The 25,495-nt window shown below is 44.3% G+C and overlaps 1 protein-coding gene across 6 annotated transcripts in view; it reads left to right on the top strand.

Annotated features, from left to right (window-relative positions):
* ELN (elastin) overlaps positions 1-25,495 on the top strand; it is a 178,662-nt gene that overhangs the window by 84,056 nt on the left and 69,111 nt on the right. For all 6 annotated transcript variants that reach the window (XM_033921781.1, XM_033921780.1, XM_033921779.1 and 3 more), the window contains exons 8-15: positions 5,093-5,170; positions 10,279-10,326; positions 11,159-11,206; positions 11,630-11,701; positions 12,869-12,898; positions 15,833-15,904; positions 18,314-18,355; positions 19,790-19,864. In XM_033921781.1, the coding sequence (XP_033777672.1) occupies positions 5,093-5,170; positions 10,279-10,326; positions 11,159-11,206; positions 11,630-11,701; positions 12,869-12,898; positions 15,833-15,904; positions 18,314-18,355; positions 19,790-19,864 (465 nt within the window). The remainder of the gene's footprint in view (positions 1-5,092; positions 5,171-10,278; positions 10,327-11,158; positions 11,207-11,629; positions 11,702-12,868; positions 12,899-15,832; positions 15,905-18,313; positions 18,356-19,789; positions 19,865-25,495) is intronic.

Below are 25,495 nucleotides of genomic sequence, written 5' to 3'. Positions count from 1 at the left end.
CAGTACTCCAGGTGCGGGCGCACCATCGCACGATACAGTGGCAGGATGACTTCCTTTGTCCTGGTTTTGATACCTTTCTTAATGATACCCAACATTTTGTTCGCTTTCCTTGAGGCTGTGGCGCACTGCGCCGACACCTTCAATGTTGTGTCCACCATCACTCCCAGGTCTCTTTCAAGGTTGCTCACCCCTAACGGTGATCCCCCCATCTTGTAAGTGAACATCGGGTTCTTTTTCCCAATATGCATGACCTTGCATTTCCCTATGTTGAAGCTCATTTGCCATTTTTTGGCCCACTCTTCCAGCGTTGTCAGATCTTTTTGGAGGTCTTCGCAGTCCTCCATGGTTATGATCCTGCTGTATAGTTTAGTGTCATCCGCGAATTTAATAACCTCACATTTTGTTCCCGTCTCCAGGTCGTTAATAAATATATTGAACAGGAGCGGTCCCAGCACCGACCCCTTTGGAACTCCGCTCTTGACCCTTTGCCAATCTGAGTAATGGTCCTTTACTCCAACCCTCTGTTTCCTGTCCGCCAGCCAGTTTTCGATCCATCGGTGGACCTCCCCTTGCACCCCGTGGTTCCATAGCTTCCTTAGCAGTCTTTCGTGTGGTACCTTGTCAAAGGCTTTTTGGAAGTCAAGGTAAATGATGTCTATGGATTCCCCTCTATCCACCTGGCTGTTCACCCCCTCAAAGAAATATAATAAGTTCGTGAGGCATGACCTGCCCTTGCAGAAGCCATGTTGGCTCGACTTTAGCTGCCCATTTTTTTTTGATGTGTTCCCAAATGCTGTCTTTAATCAGCGCTTCCATCATCTTTCCCGGGACCAAGGTCAAGCTCACCGGCCTGTAGTTTCCTGGGTCTCCCCTTGAGCCTTTCTTGAAGATGGGCGTGACATTTGCTATTTTCCAGTCCTCTGGGATCTCTCCAGTTTTTAGGGATAGGTTGCATATTTGTCGAAGTGGTTCAGCTATTTCGTTCCTTAGTTCCTTGAGTACCCTTGGGTGAATGCCGTCCAGACCTGGCAATTTGTCGCACTTTAGCCTGTCTATCTGCCTGAGGACATCCATCTTGCTCACCTCTAGTTGGACCAGATTTTCATCCTGATCTCCTTTTCCGATCTCCTCGGGTTCCGGAATGTTGGTTGTCCTCCATTGTGAAAACTGACATGAAGAACTCATTTAACCTGTCCGCTATCTCCTTTTCCTCTTTTACCACTCCCTTTCTGTTTCCATCATCCAAGGGTCCTACTTCCCTCCCTAGTCTTTGTTTGTATATCGCACAATGCTTTGCGGTTCTAGGCAGTGTACAGAAGGAATACATCAAGGAAAATATAAACATTAGACAAGAAATCCATAACATAGTAATAATAATAATAATAATAACTTTATTTTTCTATACCGCCATAATCTTGCGACTTCTAGGCGGTTCACAGAAAAGAATAGCTGTACAGTCAGAAGAGGTCACAGAGCGATCAGTGATTACATGGTGCAAATTGGCAAGAAGAATGATATACATAGGTTACAATATAATTTTAACATGTTACATTGAAATGGTTGGAAAGCCAGCGAATAACAGACGGGATCGCAATCTATGCTAGTAGAAAGAAGAGAGCAATATAAAAAATGTAATAAAAGAAAGAAGAAAAAGGAATGGGAAAGAAAAGCAAAATATGTGGAAAAAATTCAGCTGAAGTGGACTAATTGGACTCAGTACAATGTAAGGCAACAGTAGGATATAAAGGCTGAGATGATCCCTCAATGTCAGTCCAACATTAGCCAAAGACGATCTCTGGGTCCCAACCGCAGGAGAGGGCCAACGGCCAAGGACTGCTGGCAACGGGATCCACCGAATACAAGGGAGCAGTGCACAGCATCTGAGGGATCTCCCCTCCGCAGCCTCTCCGATGTCTAATGCATCCCAAGATCTTCCGACATCAGGCACATCCTGATCCTCCAGCGATCTCGTATCCCCGCACTGATCCTCCGCTGCCACCACTCAGGGGCGTCAACCAGGCCCAGACAGGGGCCGCAGTAGCTCGAAGTAGATCTCGTCCCAATACAAAGGACGTGGCCCGAAGCCATGCGGCCGAGGAGCAGCCATCAGCAGGGTGGAAGCAGCAGCAATCCGAAGAACTCCCGGCACAATGCACAGGTCCATCCATCAGGCAGACAGAGGTAGGATTCAACTGTTAACGACCAAGTTCAGGAGTTTTGGTTAGAAGGAGAGATTGAATATAAATAATGAATTGGATAAAAGTAAAGGAATAATCAACATAGTAAGGCTACTGTTGGAAACAAGATACTGGGCTTGATGGACCTTCGCTCTCTGTCCCAGTATAGCGATGCCTATATTTAAAATCTGAGTGCCTCCCTTAAGTTAGGGTTACCAGGCATCCGGATTTACCCGGACATGCCTTTTTTTATGTGTCTGGATGGCTTTTCAAAACCCAGCACTTTGGGTTTTAAAATGCTTCCAGCTCGGGACTGCATCTTCACATGCGCAGATGCAATGTGGTGATGTCATGCGAATGCACGTGATGTCATTGCGTCACACGTGCCCTCCCGACTTGGCTCTGAGCATGAGAGCAGGTTGAGGGGGTGGGGCCAGGGTGGAACGGGGTGTGACTTGAGCAGAATGGGGCCAGGGGGTGTGGCCATGGGTCCGGCTTATACAATAGTAAAATCTGGCAACCCTACTTTAAATGGTCAGATTTTCAACTGAAAATGTTCCAGAATTTAGGAACCTAAATGTAGGCATTCAGCTCCACCCTTAGTCATGTCTTTAACAGTATACCAGAGAGACTGAGGGCTAAATCCCAGGGGACCCTAGAACTGATTCTCCTTCACAAAGTAAAGGAATTTCTGCTACGAGTTCAAGGGGACATTTCAGACTATTCCAAAATATCTTCAGAGCAAAGTGGTCAGTGTTAACAGGTTCAGCTGCAGATCAGGATTGCTGCCCCATTGATTTCTTGCACTCCTAAAGCTGCTGCTTGGGTTTCAGTCATCCATCCAAATGTGTGGAATGAATTAGCACTGGAACTCAGACCAGAGAGGGATTATTTATACATCTTAAGAAGAAGTTGAAATCATTTTTATTGAAACTGGATTTTGAAAGTTAATGTGAGAATTAATTTTCTTTGGATTTCGTTCACACCTTTTTCTGTAGTTGCTCAAGATGTGTTCTAATATGACATTGTGGCTGTTGCATTTGTCCTCTGCCCGGAAAAGCTAAACTTTGCAGATTATGAACATATTAATTAAAGAAAGAAATACTTAACCCTTTCCTCCATACATGCCTGGGATACTCTCTTTTTTGGACTGGGGCTCTCTGACCCCTTGGAAACTCTTTCTGAGATCTTGAATTTCCTGTAGCTCTCTCGTTTCCTGTCCAGAGTACTTCTGGGATTAAATGTGAATCACTCTTCACTTGGGTCAGGAACTTCTGTCCCCATGAGAGACAGATCCAGAGTGAAAGATTTACGTATCCAGAGTGTAGTCCATATGAACACATACATCAGTGAAACGCCAGAAGCCCAACTGCAAGGACTTTACTTTGTGTAGTACTGGACACCACACAGAGGAGGCAGCCTCGTTCCTCTTCATTCCAAGGACGTAACAACAGAAAAATTGACAGACTGGGTCAGACTAAAAGTCCATTAAGATCAACATCCTGTTTCCAACAGAGGTCAATTTCCTGTTAATTACTCCCAGGAATTGGCTTTTCTGAGGTCTGTATGGATTTTTGTTCCAGGAATTTGTCCAATTGGTTTGGGCGTTCTCCTTCCTTGGATTAGCCACCATGAAGGCTATTCTTATGTTCTTATTCTAATAGAAGCTTTGGAAAGGCAGGGCACCAACCTCCTCAATCTCCCACTCCTAGCTCTCCAAAGAGAATCTCCAGGTTTATTCGGTTGTGATGTCAGCAAGGAGGGGATGCGGCAGATAGGAAGTGCATGGGGCTGGTGCAGATAGGATTGCCAGATTTCCTCTTTAAAAAAAGAGGACACTTGGCTCTGCCCTATTCTGCCCCACCCACCCTGTTCTGCTTCAGTCCCGCCCCCTGCCAAACCTTCCCTGAGGTCTGGAGGGCCTCGACACAATGACATCACATGTATGTGCGCAAGCGTATGACATCATCACGTCGACATCTGCACATGCGCAGAGAGCCTCCAGATGTGGACCTGAGCTCGGGGACTTCCAAAAGCCAAATTGTCTGGGTTTTCCCAGATGTCTGGTAACCCTAAGTGCAGGCAGCAAGTATGAATCGCTATTGACTCCAGCGACAGTTCTGAGATAGAATGGGAAAGGGGGAATCAGAGAGAGAGGGAGTTGCTAGGCCACGGGCAGAGGAGGGACAGATGCCAGATTTGAGGTGGAAAGGAGAAAGAGAGGAGTGAGGTGGAAAAAAGCGCAGTGGGCCTCCAAGGATGGATTGACATCTAAAGTTTATTAAAGGACCCAACATAGACTGCATCAGATGTCAACTTTGCTACTCAGTAGGATAGACAAATGGTCTGTTATTAGACAGTGTTGGAAGCTTTTTTTTTTAAGCTGTATGGATTAGCCAAGCTGACCCCCAACACTGGCACTTTGGTGTCATCCTGTGTCAGGTCCTTTAATAAACTTTAGATGCCAACTCATTCTTGGAGGCCCACTGTGCTTTTTTTATTTAGCTAGAAGAGCCATGTTCAGCCAGACCAAGGTCCATTGACCAGTTTGACTCACAATTACACAGCAGCCCCCCAAAAGTAGAACCACTTCTAATAGCTCATTTGCAAGGTTGAGTGATAGCTGCTCCAAGTTAATCTGACTGATCAGTTTTTATGGGCTTTTCCTACAGAAACTTGTCCAAATCTCTTGTGAATCCCACAGTATGTTACTCATCTTGACCACATCCTCTGGCAACAGATTCCACAGCTTAATTCTGTGCTATGTGGAAAAAATCTTTTCTACAATTTGTTTTCAGTCTGCCAGTTGTAGTTTCATGGAGGCTCCTTTGGTTTTAGTAGTATTGGAAAGCTGTTTGTGTCTCTCACTCTCTAACCAGTGGCTTGGTGTCTGCCTCTCTCTTTTCTTTCACCAGGTGTTGGAGGCGTTGCTGGAGTTGGAGGCGTGGGAGGTATTGGCACCGGAGTAGGCGTAATACCTGGGATTTCTACAGGTAATGAATTAAGAATTATGCAGATAGATGTTTAATTAATTCCCAGCCCTCGCTGTTAAGGTCAGAGATGACAGTCAAACCCCTGGCAGGAAATACTCACCATCGCCAACTAAGGACTGGTTAAAAAATTCCAAAGTTCCGAGTTGCGGAAGGAACCACAGTCTTTACCAGAGGCCTAATGTCAGTAGGGCCAGACTGATGGGGAAAAGGGAAGAAGAATGGGGAAAACGGTGGTTAGGTACAACCAAAGGCTCATATCACAGTAATCTCAGCAGCAGTGGCAGAGCAGTTGGCAAATTTTGGGAGGACCAGTAGGTACAATAGGTAGGCACAACGCATTTCCTCTCTGCCCCCTGCACCCCCACTCAACTTAAACATTATCTGATGAGGCTCTCCATCAGCTGAAGACATCCACAACCCACCATAAGTCCTCTCAGACACCGCCATAATCAGCGGTGGCACTCCCAGCCACCAGCGCCCCATGCATGCAGTGAGCATGGGCAGGGTGCTAGCAACAGTGACTCAGAGTATTTATTTATTTTAAAAATTATATCCCGCTTATATGCTAAACTAAACTAAATCTTAAGCTTATATACTGCATCTTCTCTATAACAGTAGAGCTCGAAATTAGAAGAGAGAACAGAAACAATATAGATTTGGAATAGTACGGATTACAAAAAAAAGCAAACATAATCATGATAAAAATACCGAAAAACACAATAAAACAAAATGATATACAGATAGCAGTTGCTGTAGTTGTCTGAGGGGCTGCAGATGCCTTCAGCTGATGGGACTTGGGGATCTCCACCAGCTACACTAATGGTGCTTCTCAGCTGGGTAACCCTGACCCATGGCAACACCCGTGTTCAACAGGATCTAGCTGAGCAGGAGATATACACAAAGCTTCTGGGTAAAAATGAGTCGAAATTCCCACCTCAGTTCAATATATACAGTAAGAGTTAATATTCAGTGCAGAAATATGTATAGAGAAGTTATATGAATATATTTATGCCTGTTGTTACTTACGTTTTTAGCAGTTCCTCACTTCTTGCGCACATAAATGTTTCATGTAATGGCATTCATTACATCCTTTGCACCGACTCCCACACCCAGCTCTGGTGTCAGCCTTATAACTGCTGAAAGCTGATGTAAATCCTGGTACCTAAGTTGACCCCAGAGACCCATAATTCTATGACTATCTTCTCTTCCCCTCCCCAAGTTGTCCAGTGTCTTACCTACCCTACCCTCACCTAGGAGGCCAGTATCTCTCTTTCTTATTTACTGTATTTGGATTTATTAACTGCCTTTTCAAGAAGAGTCTGGAAGAATTAACATTCATTTGTAGACTTTAAAATATGCTGCTCCTATGGAAAGCAAACTGAAAACTCACCTTTTTGATATAGCCTTCAATCCATAACCCTTCTCCCCACTGCCCTCCAACCCTGCCAGCAGATTAACCCTTCCATTTAACTGTATCCATGACATCCTGTTTGTCTTTGGGAAGCAGAGCTGAGATTGTGATGTCATAATGTCTCATTCCACCAATAAGAGCCAACCTCATCAGTGATGTCACAAAGGCTTGATTGTCCTATACTCCCCTCTGCCTTCCAACCCAGCCAGCAGATTAACCCTTCCCCTTAACTGTATCCATGGCATCCTGTTTGTCTGTTTAGACTGTAAGCTCTTTGGAGCAAAGACTGTCTCCTTTGTGACTCTGTACAGCGCTGCATTCGTCCGGTAGCGCTATAAGAATAATTCATAGTAGTAGTAGTAGTAGATTTACCCAAAGCAGTTTACAATACACTGAATAGTAATCAAGTAATCTGGAGTAGTATATTTTCCCTATCTGTCCAGGCAGGCTCACAATCTAACTGTGGTACTTGGGGGCAAAGGAGGATCAAGTGAGCAGGCTGGGATTGAACTCACAACCTCAGGGTGCTGAGGCAGCAGCTCTAACCACTAGGCCACCCTTCCCCTCTCTCCCCTCCATCTCCTCAATGTGCCCCCTTCACTTGGCCTGCATCTCATCTCCCTTTCCTTTCCCTAACCCTAATTAACATTGAGCATCTCCTCCCTCCTCTTCACCTTTGGGACTGGGGACCTACCAGCACCTCTTGCCTCCTTTTGTGCCAGTGAGTGCTACATAGGCCCTGTAAGTACAGAGCCATACTGAAGCGCTGCCAAGCCCTACTCTCCAACATGAAGTCTGCCTTGGAGGATGTCAGGACAAAACAGTGATTGAGTGTGGGTCTGGACAGGTAGGGTTACCAGATTTTCTGTCTGGAAAATCCAGACTTCTAGACCCGCCCCCAGGCTTGCCCAGTCCCACCCATCTCTGCCCCATCTCGCCCCAGTTCCGCCCTCCGCGCCCCTAAGCCCGCCCCATCCCCACCTCCAATCCCTCCCTGGTCCCGCCCCCCGCTGCTTGCTCTCGTTGGGCAGGACATCAGCTCATGGGCGGATGCCCTCCTACCCAAATGAAAGCTTTTCAAAACCCGGACAAAGTGCTGGGTTTTGAAAAGCCATCTGGACCCCCAGACATGTCCAGGGAAATCCAGACGTCTGGTAACCCTACCTACAGGGCCCAGGCAGCACTCACTTTTCTTCAAGCTTTGTCCCGGAACAAGAAGGCTCTTCTGCCAGAGTTGTGACAAATTCTGCCAAACAGCCAGATTCCTGGTCTGCCTAGTGACGGAGCCGGCCTTACTCCTTCTCTGTCCCATACACCCAGCGTGCTTAATGTTAGTACACAGTGCTTAGGTGGAGAAGACATAAGAGTTACACCTGTTTTATAACGGCAAACAGATGTATTAATGTGGTTATAATTTTGTTGCTTCAAAAGCACCTGCAAACAGTTACACGTGCTCTTGTCTGTGCCTGTAGCAATCAGTGTTGTGTGTATTTTAGAATATACACTCGTAAGTGCTAATCCCAGGCCTTTTTTGCTCAGTCTCCAATGCTGCGCATGCACACTTGTGATTCACTTAAAAATAAGTGCTCTGGGGTCAAAAATATATGTGATTTAACGAACTATAGTAAAACCTTGGATTGCAAGTAATTTGGTTTGCAAGTGTTAAAACATTTGATGAAATTTTAACTTGATATACAAGCAATGTCTTGCAATACAAGTACATACAGTAGACACACATCCCAACTGAGCCGTTGGTTCTTCTCTCTCTGACCCTGCAAGAGTAGTGACTGTTCTAAATGAGCGAGGTCTTGCAATACAAATACGTATAGTATTTTGTTTTAAAGTTTTTGGGTTGTGGAACAAATCGTCTGAGTTTCCATTATTTCTTATGGGGAAATTCGCTTTGATATACGAGTGCTTTGGATTACAAGCGTGCTTCTGGAACGAATTATGCTCGCAAACCAAGGTTTGACTGTAAATCGCATGGACATTCAGCTAGGGATGCCAGATTTTCCAATCAGAAAATATGGACCCCTAGATCCACCCCCAGTTCCACCCATCCCCACCCTGTAACGCCCTAATCCCGCCCTAGAACCGCCTTCCGCTGCCTGCTCTGGTCGGGAAGGGAGGAAATTTGTGCATGCCTGATGCGATTTGAGGAGGCTTTTCAAAACCCAGACAAAGTGCCAGGTTTTGAAAAGCCATCCGGACCACCAAACATGACCTCAAAAAAAGGACATGTCCGGGAAAATCCGGACGTCTGCTAACCCTACATTCAGCGTCTAACCAGCTATGTTTAGTGGCTAAAACTAGCTGCATATAAATATAGCAGACCTATCTTTAGCCGCTAAACACTTAACTGGTTAGCACTGAATAACGGTTATTCAATAATGGTCCATCATTAAATATCTGGGTTGAGTGCCACAATCGGGCAGACGATGCCAGCTGAATATTGGCCCCCCTTGTACCCATATTCTCTAAATGGCACTGGTTTTTTAGGCACCGGTAGCTGTCCAAGCTCAGTGAGAAATGCCATTTAAACAACATTTTTCACAGATTTTTAAGACACCTAAAAAATTGACACCAGAATTGCACCTCCCTAGGTAAACCATGGTCACCGCAGTAATGGGGACATTTGCAACTGGTTTTCCGCAAGAATGGTGACAAGACCTTTCACCGCCCCGTGGAAGCGGTGAAAAGTCTTGCTCCTGTGGTAAAATAAATTGCACATGTGTCAGACTCAGCATCTCCTCCCCAGTTCCTCTTGCACCTATTTTACCTTCAGGAGCCAGCCATGCCACGATGAAGACAGAAGGAACTCAAAACCAAAGCCTGAGACCAATGTGATTTGAAGAATAAAATTACCAGATAACAAAAGGTAGAAAAAAAATTATTTTATATTTTGTGATTAGAATATTTCAGATTTGAAATCTGTATCCTGCTAGAGCTGGTATTAGACATAACTGGGGACCGCTTCCAGCTGGCTTAGGGCTCTCTCTCTCTGACCAGGGGGCAGTTGCCCTAGTTGCTCTACCCTAACACTATTCCTGCCATGTGTGACTGAAGTATTCTGTTAGCTTGATTTTTCTATGTAGCATTCTGTAATAATTTGGTTTGTTCAGTTTTCACAATAGTGGAGGGGATATTTGTAAAAGAGAGGGGGAGACAGGGGTTTTGTTGATCCTTGTTCTGTATTATTTGTGTTTATAAAATGACAATTGTATAGAACAGTCTCTTTTTATACTTTAATAAAATAAGTTCAGTATAAAATCATAACTATTCGAGGCTTGTGCGGATGGGATCTGACAGCTTGCGGGACAGGGATTGAGCTTGTGGGGATGGGACAGGGACGGGGACTAAGCTCACGGGGACAGGGCAGGGACGGGGACTGAGCTTGTAGGGATGGGGCGGGAACGGTGATAATTTTTTTCCCCCGTGTCATTCTCTAATCCAGTCATTGTGACATCACTGATGAGTTTGGCTCATAGGCATTGGTGAAATGAGGCATTATGACATCACAATCTCAGCTCTGGAATGTTGCTGCTATTGGGTTTTTATCAGGTACTTGGAACCTGGGTTGGCCACTGTTGGAAATAAGATGCTGGGCTTGATGGCCCTTCAGTCTGTCCCAGTATGGCAATTCTTATGTAGTATCTGGTCTTGTACTGATGCCTGTCTCTCTGGTGATCTTACACAGGTGTTGTGCCGGGTGGTGTTGCAGGAGTGAAGCCTGGTAAAGTACCCGGTGAGTCATCAAGCCCAGAAACCTGAAGCTTCTTGAAGCATCTCAGTGCAACTAAGCACAGAGAACAAACAGACCTGGGACAATTCTGGTCCCTCTAGCAGGCAGCGCTGATGAGGGAGGGCCGCATTAGTGAGAAGATGTCGGTGCCAGCAGAATGGCAGCGTATGTGAGTGGCTGCAGCCAGTGACATCCTTTGGGCTGCAAATTAACTTAGGACCACCCCTGCTCCAGATGATGATTCCGCAAATTTGGAGGGGGCCAAATGGAAGTGCATAAAGATAAGACTACGTCCTAAGTGGTCCTATTTATGCAGTTAAGGCCTGAATATTGGCACTTAACTAATCAAGTGCTGAATCTACCCCCAAAATAGCTGACTTAGGTGCTAACCAGTATGAAGTTATCATGAATATTCACGGTTAGCCTCAGACAAACAATTTAAACAGCCAGGAACCATTTCTCATCATTTAAATTGCTTTGGATATAGGCTCTTTGGTTTTTCCTCTCTATAAATATATTTTTTGGTAAAATCTAGTTCTGTTGTTCCATAGAACTGATCTTTCATTTTCTTTAGTCGCAGAGAGTGTTTTTCCTTGTCCCCTTCTTCCTTTACAAACTTTCTTCTAGTTCAGGCATTGCTTTTGAAGGAGGCTGGGGATGTGCCAAGAAGGAGAAAGATTGAATTACATTTCTGTCCATATGTTTGGGAAAAAGGAACTTGCCATGTCTCTTGGTGCAGCGGTAGAGAAATGCACATTGAAGTCACAGGATTGGTCTATCCTGCTGAGACTGTTCCATCAGAGCACTTAAACTTTCGCTGTTTTTGATCTGGCAGGTGCTGGGATCCCAGGAGTCTATCCAGGTGGCGTGGTCCCAGGAACAGGTACGGCTCAAGGTTCAGTAATCAAGGCCTCAGGGCCACACACATGCCTGCTTTGATTTGCAAGTTCCCACCACACACTTCCACCTACACATAGATGTCCACATATACTTCACATAAATTCACAACATCTCTGGTGGCAAGCAGATACGAGCTACCCAGGACTTCTTGTTGCCCGTGAATTCAGATGCTGTGATACTTCCCAGATCCTGTTCCTTGCTGCTCTTCAACCACTCTTGTCTCTGCTCTGCTGCTTTTCTTGTGTCTTCCAACTCTCTATCAGACGCTCTTTCCACCTCATGACACCCCTGTCCTAGAGTTCCCCATTTCCAAGTGCGCCACAAAGCTCACTACTCTATGTTCCTGTGGCCTGTGGGCTCCACATCTCTGGTCACATTCCTCACGGCTCTCTGTTCATTGTTTCAGGACTCAGATATCCTGGTGTCGGTGTCCTTCCTGGTGTGCCAGCAGGAACTGGCATCAAACAGAAAGCACCAGGTATGTTTGCAGACTCAGTTCCACCCATTACGTACCAGTCCGCTGCCCCACTGTCTGCTCTTGTCGGGCAGGAGGTCATCCACGGATGCCCTCCTGCCCAATGCGATTTCAAGGAAGCTTTTCGAAAGCTGGACAAAGTGCCAGGATTTGAAAAGCCGTCCAGACCCCTGGACATGTCCTCAAAAAGGAAGACATGTCTAGGGAAATCTGGACTTCTGGTAACCCTACTGCACATGCACGGATGCAATGTGATGATATCACACACATGCATATGACATCACCGTGTTGCATCCTCAAGACGCAGCCCCGATCTCAATACTTTTCATCCCTGTTATTGATTAGGGGGAGGAGGGGATAAATTCTGATATGGATTTTAACAGAATATTAAGTGTTATATCTGAGTTTAAAATGTTATATATGCTGTTACACTTATTGTAAGTTTTTAAAAATGAATAAAGAATTAAAACAAAAAACCCCCAAAACTTTTCATCTCTGATGATCTTGTATAGGGTGTGAAGGGCCGGGCAGTGGCAGATGAGGGGGGGTTTCGGCGGGAGGGGGGAACTTGTCTCTCTGCTGCTCTCCCTGCCTGTCAATCAGCTGAGCCGGCAGGAATTGGAGAGACCTGCGGCTCAGTTGATCAGGGCAGGGAAAGCAGCTTTGACTGACAGGAGGAGCTGTGCTTAGCGCCAAGCACAGTTCCTCCTGTTCTTTACCGGCAATTCTCTGCACAAATAGCGTGCATATAATTTGCATGCGATTATGCTGAGAATTGCCCATAAAATAAAAATCGCTCCCACTATGGCCACTATATCAACTGCCAGATTTGACTAGTGAGTTTTGAGAATCCAGCCCTGAGTCACTAATGAGAGAGACATCATTTCTCCCCCTGCTGAGACACTAAGGCCACAGTATTCTACTGTATGACTTTTAGCCATTGTAATGTAATAATGTTGAAATGAAAGAGTTTGAAGTTATTGTGAGCATGAAGTTGGAATTTGCTGAGGTAGTAAGATCCTGTATGGGTTGGTATGGAATAATTAAGTTTCCCTCTATTTGCCAGTGGGCTTGTGTGCCTGTGTGTGTGTATAGAGGGAGAGGGACTGGGAGTGGGGAGGGGGCTATTAGTGCTTTCATTCTGACTGATCATTTTATCTATATTTGCAGGTGCTGGAGGGGCCCTGGCTGGATTCCCAGGTAACATAAGCTCTTGGAGTGAGGGAGTATGCTAGTCAGTGTACGAGACTTAGAAGTGGTGTTAGTATGTACTGTGTGTAATACTGAGGGATCTGGGTTATGTTAGAGGATATAAAATGTGGCAGTGACTTGCCTACTGTTTTGTATTTCATAATACTGTATGTACTCGAATATAAACCTAGATTTTGGGGCCAAACAAATGGCCCAACAATGGAGAGTCTCAGTTTATATTTGAGTCCTCCTCCTCTCAGACCCATTGTAGGACTCAGTCCTGAGACTACCTTAAGCCCTGCTGGTTCAGTGGTTTGCCAGGGCAAGAACGTTCCTCCTATTCTCCTGCCCCGTGCAGTCTCATTACTCAAAATGGCTGATGCAAGTTCCCACAGTAACCTCACCAGACTGCTGCGAGTTTGGTTTATATTTGATTAGATATGGTATATATTGAGTGACAGAACAATGAACTGTGCATTGTGTACCTGTATGTTATGTTGTGGGGCAGTGTTATTGTGTTGTTACCAGATTTTCCTTTGGAAAAATCTGGACCCAAGGCCACGCCCCAGGATTGCCTCTGCTCCACCCTGTTCCGCCACCCCACCCCCAGACAACATCCACACATGTGCGGACATGACACAGTGACGTCACTGTGTCGTGTCTGCTCCTGCGTGGATGCCCCTTCCTGAAACGATTATGTTGGGAAGCTTTTCAAAACCTGGACAAAGTGCCGGGTTTTAAAAAGCTGTCCATGGAAATCCGGACGTCTGGTAACCCTAGTTATTGTGCGTTGATGACATGCAAGTATTGTGGTGCAGTGTGTATTTGGAACTGTCCCAAGGGGTGAGCAAGCCGGTTCTGTATTTTGTTGTGTTGCCAGTGCCCTGTGCTGTAATAAAGGTTATGCACTGTGTTATATTGCATTGCATTGTGGAGTAGAGTGTTTAGAGCAGTGGGTCCTAACTCTGTCCTGGAGGACCACCAGCCAGTCAGGATGTCTTCGAGGCAGCCTTGTGCAGCTTCTAGAACATAAGAAGTGCCTCTGCTGGGTCAGACCAGAGGTCCATCATGCCCAGCAGTCCGCTCACGCGGTGGCCCACCTGTATAGTAACCTTACCCTTCTATCCCCTTTTCCTTCAGAAAATTGTCCAAACCCTTCTTGAACTCCAATACCGTACCTTGTCTTATCACACCATCTGGAAACGCATTCCAGGTGTCTACCACCCGTTGGGTGAAGAAGAACTTCCTAGCATTGGTTTTGAATCTGTCCCCTCTTAATTTTTCTGAATGGCATACCCCAAATTGCTGCTAGAGTCACCTCGGTGGAGGGGATTTTTTTCCCCTATGTTATCCTCCATCAGCAGAAGCTCATCTGCTCTAGGTGCTTCCTCAGTAGGAGCTCCCGTTGCAACTTCGGCAAAACTAACAGTTCCCACTGCGGTTCGGTGTTCGGCAGCAAGAGCAAAATTTTGTGCCCTTGTGAGGTAAGGCCTTCTTCCACCACAGGGCTAGCTCCGCCAGATTTGATACAGATCCCAGGTATCAACTTCTCAATTGTCTGCTGCCGAATCGGGGGTATAGGCGTCGAGGAAGCCGGCACCTTAACGCTCCCTTTTCTCTTATACGGCATAATTTCTTGAGCATTCAAACTGTCACAGCACCGAGAGCTCGATCTCAGTGTCTGGTCGACGACGCCATCTTGGCCCACTCCCACCCTGTATTTTGGTGTGATGCCAGTGCACTGTACTATGATCCAGAGTATGTGCCACTGTTCCCACTAAACTGTCCTCCAACTGCATTGCTACCAGTAGGGGATGCTATTTCATTACTGTGTATTCAGTCTCTCGGGCCAAGCAGGTTGCCTGTTCCTCACTATTGAAACTATGATAATGAAACAGCACCCTCCACTGGTAGGTCTGTAGAAGGAGGACTCCCACTCAGAGGGAACAGTGGTGTGCATTGTTTTACAATGCACTATATTTTGGTATAGGGTGTTTAGAGTGTTGTTATATCATGCATATTGTGTTGTGGTGCCAGAAATGTGGGGTACTGTATTATGAGGATGTCAGTGTTGATTGCAGAGTATCCCAGAGACAGTTGGGTTCTCAGGATACCGACAAAGAACATGTACAAGAGGCATTGTGGTGATAGCAGTAAGGTAATCCAAGTTCAAATCCTGCACTGGGATTTCTGTCTGGTGGCCAACTCAGCAGTGGCATAGTAAAAGAGGGGGGATGCGGACCACCCCAGGCACCATCTTGGGAAGGGCACCGGCAACTCTCCTCCATTCTGACCTCCCCCCCTCACTTCTTCCTACCTCTTCCCCGCCGCGCGCACGCCTTCACTTCTCCTCCATAGCTCTTTGTCAGCACAAGCAGCAGTTCCAACTTACTGCTTGTGCCGGCCTCGCCCTGCATCTCAAAAGGAGGACATGTCCGAGGAAATCCAGACATCTGGTAAGCCTAAGTCGGGGGATAGAGAGATCATGAGAGGAAGCAGCATTGGAGGTCGGAGAAGGGAGGGAGACTGGAACATGAAGGGAGGGGGGCTAGTGGACAGGAGAGAGTGCAGAAGAGCTTGGAGTAGGGTAGTGCTGGATAGGAGGGGACCAGCGAAATGATGCAAAACTAGGAAATGACATCGGAAGGAGATCCAAGGCAGGCACAGGCAGCAGATTGGCGATGCTGTTCACGCCGACGAAGTTAAAGAGATACAGGGGAAAGGAAGGGGTGCTCATGCACAGTGGGGAAGCAGAAGGTGGGGGTGCCACCATCCCGGGCACCTCCCACCCTTACTACGCCACTGACAGGACTCGATGGCCCTTTGGTCTGATCCAGTATGTCAGTGCTTAAGTTCTTATGGTTCATTCCTCAGTTTTTAGTATAAAATTGCTGCCCCCCTTGTGGCAGAAAGCAGTTATTGATTTTCTTGTTTCCCCTGCAGGATTTGGTGGCTACGGAGGGCAGCAGCCAGGCGTACCCCTAGGATACCCCATCAAGGCCCCCAAACTGCCAGGTATGACTCTTGGGTACCTGGAACTATTGTATACGGGCATCTGAGGAAAGCAAATGCAGGTCTGGTCCCCTGCAGCAGTCTTCTTACTTCCTCTCCTCAGATATTCCCCTCCCAGGTTTCTTTGAAGACTTCTTCTGTACCTCAACCCAGTTTATATGAGTTTTCTCCATCCCTTCCCTCAGCAAACCTCACATTCCACTGCTGGATTATCCAGTTCCAGTGCTTCTTTCACTTATGCTAATCTCACAGGTGGATCACTGATCAGCCTCCAGAGTACTTTGATCAAGGCTGGAAACGAGGTTTATGTTAGTTCACAATTCATTATACAGCCCCTCCCAATGTAAAACTGTAAGTCTACAAAAATGAGAAATAGAAATTATGGGTGATATTAAGCAGTTCTTATCTGGTGCGAAATGTTGCGCCACCAGGCCACTTTGGCGTGCCCAAACACTGCCTGGATTTTCAGAAGCACTATATATGTAAGTACTGCTGAAAATCTGTGTATGGCCTGATCAAGTTTCAAGTTTTATTAGGATTTTATATACCGCCTATCAAGGTTATCTAAGCGTTTGTTTGTTTTTACAATCAGGTACTCAAGCATTTTCCCTCTCTGTCCCGGTGGGCTCACAATCTATCTAACGTACCAGTGAAACTTCAGCCCACCCCAGTGTGGCTGGATAGCTGCAAGGTGGTCTACCCAGATTTTCAGTGCTACTAAATCAGAAAAAAAAACCCACTCTAATCATGCACTGTTTTGCAACCCCATCACGGAAGTTCATATATAGAAATCTATCACAGAAACTCCCTAACTCTGTATTGTTACACCATTACGGAAGCTCATGTAAACCACTCTGAATTGACTCCCCAGTCATTAGTAGTGGTATAGAAGCTTTAAATAAACAATAAGTGGCTCGTACTTGGATAAGTCCCATTGAGCAGCTCATACCCAGATTCTCAGCAATATTTAGCTGGATAGCGCCACTGAAAATCTAATCAGACCATCTTGGCACTATCAGGTATGTCGAGACAGGATGGTGCTGAAGTATGAGGAGGCTGTGAGTCATCTGGTTAGGGATAATATTCGGTCTGTGAATCAGAGATGGAAATAACTAGTGAGATAATTAAATTTGCTGATGACACAAAAGTTGTTCAAAGTTGTTAAATCGCTCCCCTCCAATCTGTCCAGAATTCGGCTGCATGACTCATATTCTGTGAGAGCCTCTATACTCATGTTACCCTTCTCCTAAAGTCACTTCATTGGCTTCCCATCCATTTCTGAATACAATTCAAACTACAAATGCACTCACTATCTCTTTTCACTTCCCCCCACCCACCCCCATGAGCTCCACTCAGCTGGTAAGTCCCTCCTTTCTGTGCCCTTCTCTTCGGCTGCCAACTCCAGACCATCCCTTCTGCCTTGCTGCACCGTATGCTTGGAACAAGCTGCTCGAATCCCTATGGCGGGCTCCATCCAGTTTTCAAGGCCCAGTTAAAAGTCCTCGTACCCATCACCTTTTCTCTTTGGACCATCAGCCTCTCCAACTAATGTGCACGCCAAACAGAAGTACTGCTTGAAGATGTGGGATATGATGAAATGTTTCTTCTGAGGACAGAGATCTGTGTGAGAGGTACCCTGATATCTGGGAGGGTTCGTCTGAGAAGCAAAGCAGTGGGATGGGATATCTTTCTTCTCGGAACTCTCCACTCAAACAAACTGCACTATCCCCATTGGGCACCTACTTGGATGAAAGAAAAAGCCTCAGATCACAGGTGAGCCAATGCATATGAAGCTTTACCTATTAAGACATCATTAGGATAAAAAATATTTTGCCTGTTAGGTAAGCAAAAGGGGGGGGTGAAAGAAACCACATAACAAAACTGTATGCTTAACACGGGTCCATTCCGTTCCCGCCAACACTTCATGGTATGAAACGAAACATTGGCGGGAACGGGATGGACCAGTGTTAAGCATTCAGTTTTGTTATGTGGTTTCTTTCACCCCTCTCCCCCTTTTGCTTACCTAACAGGCGAAAGTTTTTTCTGCCAATGATGTCTGAATAGGCAAAGTTTAAAGCACCTGAGGCTTTTTCTTGTGACCCAGTAGGTGCCCAGCGGAGATAGTGCAATTTGTCTGAGTAGAAAGTAGCTGTGTTGGGTTACTGGTATTTCACTTCCACGCCTCGCATTTTTGGATTTTTATGTTGAGACATTTAATTATTCCACTTTGTGCTTTTCCCAAACATTTAAATATTTGTAAGATGAGTACAGTTGCCTGTGGTTGTTTGCAATTCTTCTTCAGTGCTTGTACTGATCACCATAAAGTATCTCTGAGCTACTGGAGTTTGAACAAAGCTTGTTGTTGAGTGCTAGGGGTCAAAATGTGCTGACCAACTTTATTTCTTTTGCCAGGTGGCTACGGATTACCCTACAGTACTGGAAAGCTGCCTTATGGTAAGTGTTGTTTGCTTATTTAAACAAATCTGGCTCATGCCATTTCTTGAATCTCAAAAGTTTTAAGCATTAGACTGTTTTTCCTGGGATTTTTAAATAATTAATGTTTAAAAAATCCTCTGAAAATCTATTTTGAGCTGAAGGTCAGTACTGCTCAGAATTCCATTTCCCTACACCAAGGCTCTTAGCCCATAGCGTGGAAGCAAGACTCAATCCTTGCTCCTAGTAGGAAACTGTCCTTTGAGGAATGCTTGCTGGTATGTTCTTAGAGTTTCCGTGACTAGGGGCTAAATTCACTAAACTCACTGATCGTGTCCCGACCAGTTTGCGAGCATTCCCCGACCCGATTCACTAGCCTTCTGGCTAATCAGTCTCCCACCCGATCTGATTCGCCCATGCAAATGAGCGGAAATTGTCTGCCTAAGTAGGAAGACATTGATTCACTAAATAGAAGAAGAAGCACCAATTGGGTTTGCCGATCCAAAATGTAGCGACAGCTGAGAACCAGTCGCTTACTATCCTTGCCGACTCTCCTGCTCTCTGCCGCCCTGAAATCCCAGTATCGAGGTTACAAAACAACCCTCAAAATAAGAAATAAAACTGTACATTACTCCCCATATATTCTGCAAAAAGCACAGTGTAGTGCGAGCCCACAGCTTTAACCTGTGGATTAAAAGCGTGTTCTATTCCATTAAACTGTTTTTAAGATGATGTTAGAAGAAATACAAGTGATGTTTATAAGGTTAAATGATGTAATATTGTGTCCTTGATGTAAGATGGAAAAATGAATAAAGAATTTGAAAGAAAAAAAAAAAATACAGCCATAAGACACACATGTATAAATCTCATCAACATGTCATACAATTTACCCAATGAAATTGCTCAACACCCAGGCTCCATTTCCCAAAAGAGATGTCTCTTCAAGAGCCTCTTAAAAACAATCACATCTTCCGAATATTCTGGTATGAGTTCACCAGCACCACTGATTTTGATATCAGCGAATTTGAAATTAGGCTTTTATTTGTGCTGTCCCAACTTTATCTGGGCAGTTACCTGGTTAGCAAACTGAATATCACCAGCTGGGTAATTCTTGACTTTGCCATGCTGATAGTGGTGAGACAGGTTGGTCAGACATTCATTGGTACTACCCAGATAAATCTGGATATGGACCTGGTCATCTGGATTAGGTGCTGTTCTACCTGGTAAGTCCCGCTGAATATCAATGTTCATATCTTGTATAACACTGATATAGTGGGAAAAGAGTCTGCTGTCACTTCCTCCGAGCAAGAGTCCCTGTTAAAGATTCTTTAAGTTACCTCACCTAAATGGAACTCCCTTGGTGTCTACAGATTTCTTTATGGAGGGTAATGTCATTCATTTATCTTCCCATGCGTTAATATGTTTATATACTAATTCTGTGGTGACTGCTTTCAGGTTATGGCCCTGGAGGTGTGGGAGCTGGAGCTGGAGCTGGAGCAGGAGGAAAAGCAGGCTATCCTACCGGGACAGGTATGACTCTGCATCCAAAAATTGAATCCTTATGTAATAACGAAGCTCTGTCTTCCAAGCTCATGACAGAAAATATTAGAATTTCTGAATTACACTGTGGAATATTTACAGCCTTCTATGATCCCACTTCTCTCCTGCACCTTGCCTTATTTATTGGGATTTGTTAACCATCTTTTTCATGAAGAGCTTCACCCAAAGTGGAGTCCTCCTTTATGAAATTTATGGTAGACTTGAAAACTTATTTTTTTTTAGTTAGGCCTTTGGTCATCCTGCAGCTATGAAGGCTCCAGGGCCCATTATCCTGCTTCAAACAGTGGCCAGTCTAGGTCACAAGTACCAGACAGAATCTCAAAAAGTAGCAAGATTCCAGAATCCCAAAGAGTACGAGGCAAGACTCCATGCTACCGATCCCAGGGATAAGTAGTGACATTCCTCCTGTCAACCTATTGAAGATAATTTTCAAAAGCATTTCCATGAAAAAAAAACCAGTGCTGTACCTATAGAAATGAACTTTTTTTAAACACTGCCTGTGCAGTATTCAGGTAAAAATGTATATATATGTGGACGTGTTCACAGATTGGGGAGGGATTTGCACCCAAATGAATGCTTTTGGAAAATTCAAGCATATGTTTTTGAATTAACCCCAAAATGTGTAAGTGACCAAGAGGAGTAATAAATGTAAGTGCAGAGCTTTCCAGGGCAGATTCTCAAAGCAGAAATAACACACAGAATTTCACCTTGAAAATGCAGCCAAGATCAATAAAGAGCACTTCAGAAGACTGAACCTGATCCTGAAAAGTGCTTTAACAGCATGGAATAAGAAACAAGCTTTCTGTTTCTGAGCTGCCATACAATTTTGGAACTGTAGATTGGCCCCATAAAAATCTTTAATTTATAACATTTTATTGAAGGAAATAAAATATAATATACATAGATTTTCATTTCAATTAGATTCACAGTTATTATATTTTCATACATATTTTTGTCATTCCTTCAAAATATTTTTCCAAATGACCCATTGCAAAACATCTTATACCCCCCGCTCCCCCTTTCCCCCATTTCCACCCTCCCCTTCCCCACTTCCCTTCTCCCCCCCCCCAAATGGAATATTCCCCCCTTTCCCCTCCCCTTCCCCACTTCCCTTCCCTCCCCCTGAATGGAAGATGACACATATTACTAGGTATTGTGATGCAATGAATGAATTCCAGAGCTTCAATATAGAATATTAATAATCATACTTCATGGTCTGGGGGCAGGATTTTGAATATAGGGGTCTTATATTTTCAAAAAGAATCGTGTTCTTCTAGGAAACTTACACACCTCCCTAACCTCAAACAAAATTAAATGATGAAGTTGGTTCCTCCAATGCCAAAAACTAGGAGGATCTTTCTGTAACCAATATTGCAAAATACATTTGTGACCAATCATGCATGCCTTTTGAAATAAAATGCTTCTTCCTTGTCCATATACCCCACAAGCAGCAGCTTTACCAAATAACACCCCCCTTGGGGATTCCACTAATGGACTATTTCATATGAACCTAAATATAATAGGATGGCAGACCAGAATGACTTAATAAGAGGACATTGCCACAAAGCATGAGATAGTGTATTAGGAGCTTTATCACATTTAATACAATTGGGAGAATTAACTAATCCCGCATGGAATGCTTGCACTTGTGAAAAATATGCCCTATGTAGCATTCTATTTGTACATTCCCTCCAAACATAGCCCTTAATAATCTTAGGCAATCGATGGATAGCTTAACTAAGATCATCAAGTGATATTTGAATCCCTAACTCATCACACCATTTTTGTAAAATACTATCATAAGATCTACTGGGAACTAAACTCCACCACCACTTATGTAACAAAGATACAGAGATTGGGACATCCTTACGTTGATTTAAAAAATTGAGAAGCCTTTCACGAACACCACAAGAAAGACCCAATCTTCGAATTTGATTAATTGCATATATCCATATAATGACCCTGGTCCACTTCCTAATTTTAAGGAAATGTCTGGAAATCCCTTTATGCAATAAAACAAACCCCCTTATTTCCTCAAGATCCAAAAATCACATAAGTCATTCCCAGGATAAAATCTCCATTTCCTTGAATAGGTAAAAAATCTGTTACACTTGGATGATACTCCCATAATTTCAACATTCTACTCCCAACTGATTTCAATGGATCAAGATAGAATTATACTGATGATCTGGTAATCTTAACCTAGGCACTTGAATTAAATATAATAAATGTAATGGATGAAAAAATGCCTTGTCATGAGATAAAGGAGTAAACAAATCATCCTCAAGAACCCAATCCCTTATATGTCTTAACAAACAAGCCCAACTGTATATACAAAGATCTGGAAGTCTTTCATCCCTGATCCCAATAAAAAAATCATAGGATAACTTTGGTTTTTTACCTACCTAACAAAATTTTGTAATTAATGTTCATAACTTCCTCCAATCTCCATTATTTAATTCCAAAGGAATCATCTGAAAAACATATAACCATTTTGGAAATATAATCATTTTAAATAAAGCTACCCTACCCCCCAAAGATAATGGTAAATTCTGCCATTTTTGTAATTTCTGTTTAGTATGACTGAGCACAATAGGGACATTTACTTTATATAACCTTCTAGGATCCACCGGTAAATAAATACCAAGGTATTTAATAATAATAATATTATAATAATAATAATAACAGTTTATATACCGCAGGACCGTGAAGTTCTATGCAGTTTACAATGATTAGAAAGATACTACAAATTGAATGGAACTTACATAGTTGATGATTAGTGGCTAACAGTTTAAGGGATCAGTTGTTATGGGAGAGATTGAGATGGAAGAGATTCTGCAGATCCGCTACCTAGGTACTTCAAGAACAGGTATGTCTTTAGGTGTTTCCTAAATTCACCATAGTTATTTGCGTTTATAATTAGTATTTCCAGGTCTTTGCCCCATAATGCCGCCTGATAAAAGAGAAGATGTTAATAGTATCTTTTAAATTTACATCCTCTAACCCGTGGGGAGATGAACTTCAGGTGTGTACTTCTCTTATGTCTATTGGTTGAGAAGTAGACGAGGTCAATTATATATTTAGGCCCTGATTCTCCAAAAGTGCGTCCCGATTTTAGGCAGCTGTAGGCGTCCTACAGCTGTCTAATCAGCCAATCGGGATGCACGTTTTTTTTAAAAAATGCTCCCCAGGCAGGCCCGCAAGGCGAGGCCCGCAAGACACCTAGGCCCTGATTCTGTATAGGACGCCCGGGAGAGGCGTCCTATTCAGAATTGGCCTACACTAAAACCCCGATTCTGTAACCGGCGTCCATGTTACAGACGCTGGTTAGAGAATCGGGTTAGATTAGACACGGCCCGCTATACTTATCATGGCAAGGGATCTCTCTGCCGCTATAAGTATAGCGGGCCGCGGCCTGTCCGATTGGATGCCCCCACCTCCGACACTACCGACCACCCCCCCGACACTACCAACTGCCCCCCCCCCGACATTACCGATCTCCCTCCCACCCCGACATTACCGATCGCTGGCAGGAGAGTGTCCAATCCCTCCTGCCCAAAGACGCACCCCCCCCCCCGGCGCTAACAACCCCCAAACCTCCAAACTAACCTGTTCTTCAGGCCAGACGGTTCTTGCCCGTCTAGCCGGTAAGCCTGCCTCGTCGAAATGAGGCGGGCTCGCCCCTTCCCGGCCCATCCCGCCGAAGCCTAAGGCCTGATTGGCCCAGGCTCTAGAAGCCTGGATCAATCAGGCCTTAGGCATAGCGGGTCCGCCCATCCCCACTAAGTCTAAGGTCTGATTGGCCAATCACGGTATGTCACATATACAAAATGGAAAGATCAATAGCGGTGCAAAATGGAAATTATAAAAACTTCATTAAAATTTGGGAACCATTAACGTCCTTTTGTCATGATTGATGCCATTTTTCTAGTATTTCTATATTTAATATGTAAGATAAGGGTGGGGTGGGGGGAGGATTTCTATTATATGAAAAAGAACATTACTAGAGGGATTTCAGAATGGGAGAGGGAGGGTTATATTTGCAATTATAAGATATAACGTTAAGATGTACAAGTGATGAGTATATTAATAAAAAGTTCAAAAAAAAAAAAAAAGATGTACAAATGATTAAATCTATGTTATTGTGTTGCAATTTTTGTACACTTGATGAAAGTTTTAAAATCAATAAAGAATTAATAAAATAAAATAAAACAAAAAGTGGTGGACATATCATCAATTATACAGACTTCAGTCTTTAAAACCTCTTATGATGTATACCATTACAGGTTCCTGTCTTGTATATTGTTATAATCATCTATGTCCACCACCCCTATCAAACAATTTTTTATTTATTCAACTACGTAATTTTAAATTTTATTCTCTAATAAATTTATTAACACTTTATTCCCTAATAAAATTATTATCACTGGATTTATTATAACAGATTTTGATCTTATTAAAATGTGTATTGTTTTTGATGGTAACTAATTTTGATATTATTATAATATGTATTATTTTATGTATATACCATCAAAAACAGTACACATTTTAGTAAGATCTTCATTGCAGCAGGAAGGGAGGCAGGCTGGCTTCGGTGCAGCAGGGAGGGAGGCAGGCTGGCTTCGGTGCAGCAGGGAGGCAGGCAGGCTGGCTTCGGGGGAGGGGGTGGGACAATGGCTGGAAGACAGTGAGGGGGACATAGGAAGGAAGGAGAGAGAGAGAGGCAGAGAAAGACCGGGGGGGGGGGGGGGGGTTGTAAGCAGAGGAAAGACAGAGAGAGGCCTGGACCAAAGGGGGAAGACAGGATGCAGATGCTGGAATATAAATGATAATTAACATTTTCTCTGCGTACAGTATGCTTTGTATTTTTTTAATTTTGTGGTTACCATTATGTATTAATAAGATTATATTGTGTGTATATGAAAAGTGGATAGAAGAAATTGCATTACAATTAGTATTATTATTATGAGGGTGGAGTCAGGGTTGGAGCTTTTGGGCGGGTCTGGGATGGAGCTTTTGGCCCCCCCCCCCCCAAACAAAAAAGCGTCCCACTGCCAATGCCTTGGATACTCTGTAGGCCACTCCTCGCCATGCTTCCCTGTTTTCCACAGCTTTTTCAATTGTTGATGTTCATTCCTGTGTTATTCTTGATGGTATACAGCCAACGGGCCTCTTTGGTTTCCCTGCTTCCTTTTACCACTGATCATTCACTCTAGATATCTTGAAATCCAGATTAGCTGGGTGTGTCCAAAGGAGATAAGTTGGGGACAGGGAGAGCCATATACGACTCCAGGGTGGAGAGAAAGAGAGAGAGGCCGCAATGGGGTGTTTGAGAGAAAGCACCCGCTGGGGGTGTTGTTGGAAGGAGAGAGAGAAGCACCCACAGAGAAGGTGAAGGTTAGATAGAGAAAGAAAAAGAAAGAAGCACGTACAGGAGAGGAGAGGGTTGAAAGGAGAGAGAACCATACGCAGAGAATGCAGGAGGTTGGAAGGAGAGAGAGAGAAAGAAGCACCCGTAGCAGGGGTGTTAGAAGAAGAGAGCACTAAAAGGGCTAAAGGGGTCCAAGGAAACGATTGAAGGGTGGGGGGTGGACCCATGGG

This window comes from Geotrypetes seraphini, chromosome 15 (genome assembly GCF_902459505.1).
Source record: "Geotrypetes seraphini chromosome 15, aGeoSer1.1, whole genome shotgun sequence".
NCBI lineage: Eukaryota > Metazoa > Chordata > Amphibia > Gymnophiona > Dermophiidae > Geotrypetes > Geotrypetes seraphini.
This window is presented reverse-complemented; position numbering and strand designations above follow the sequence as displayed.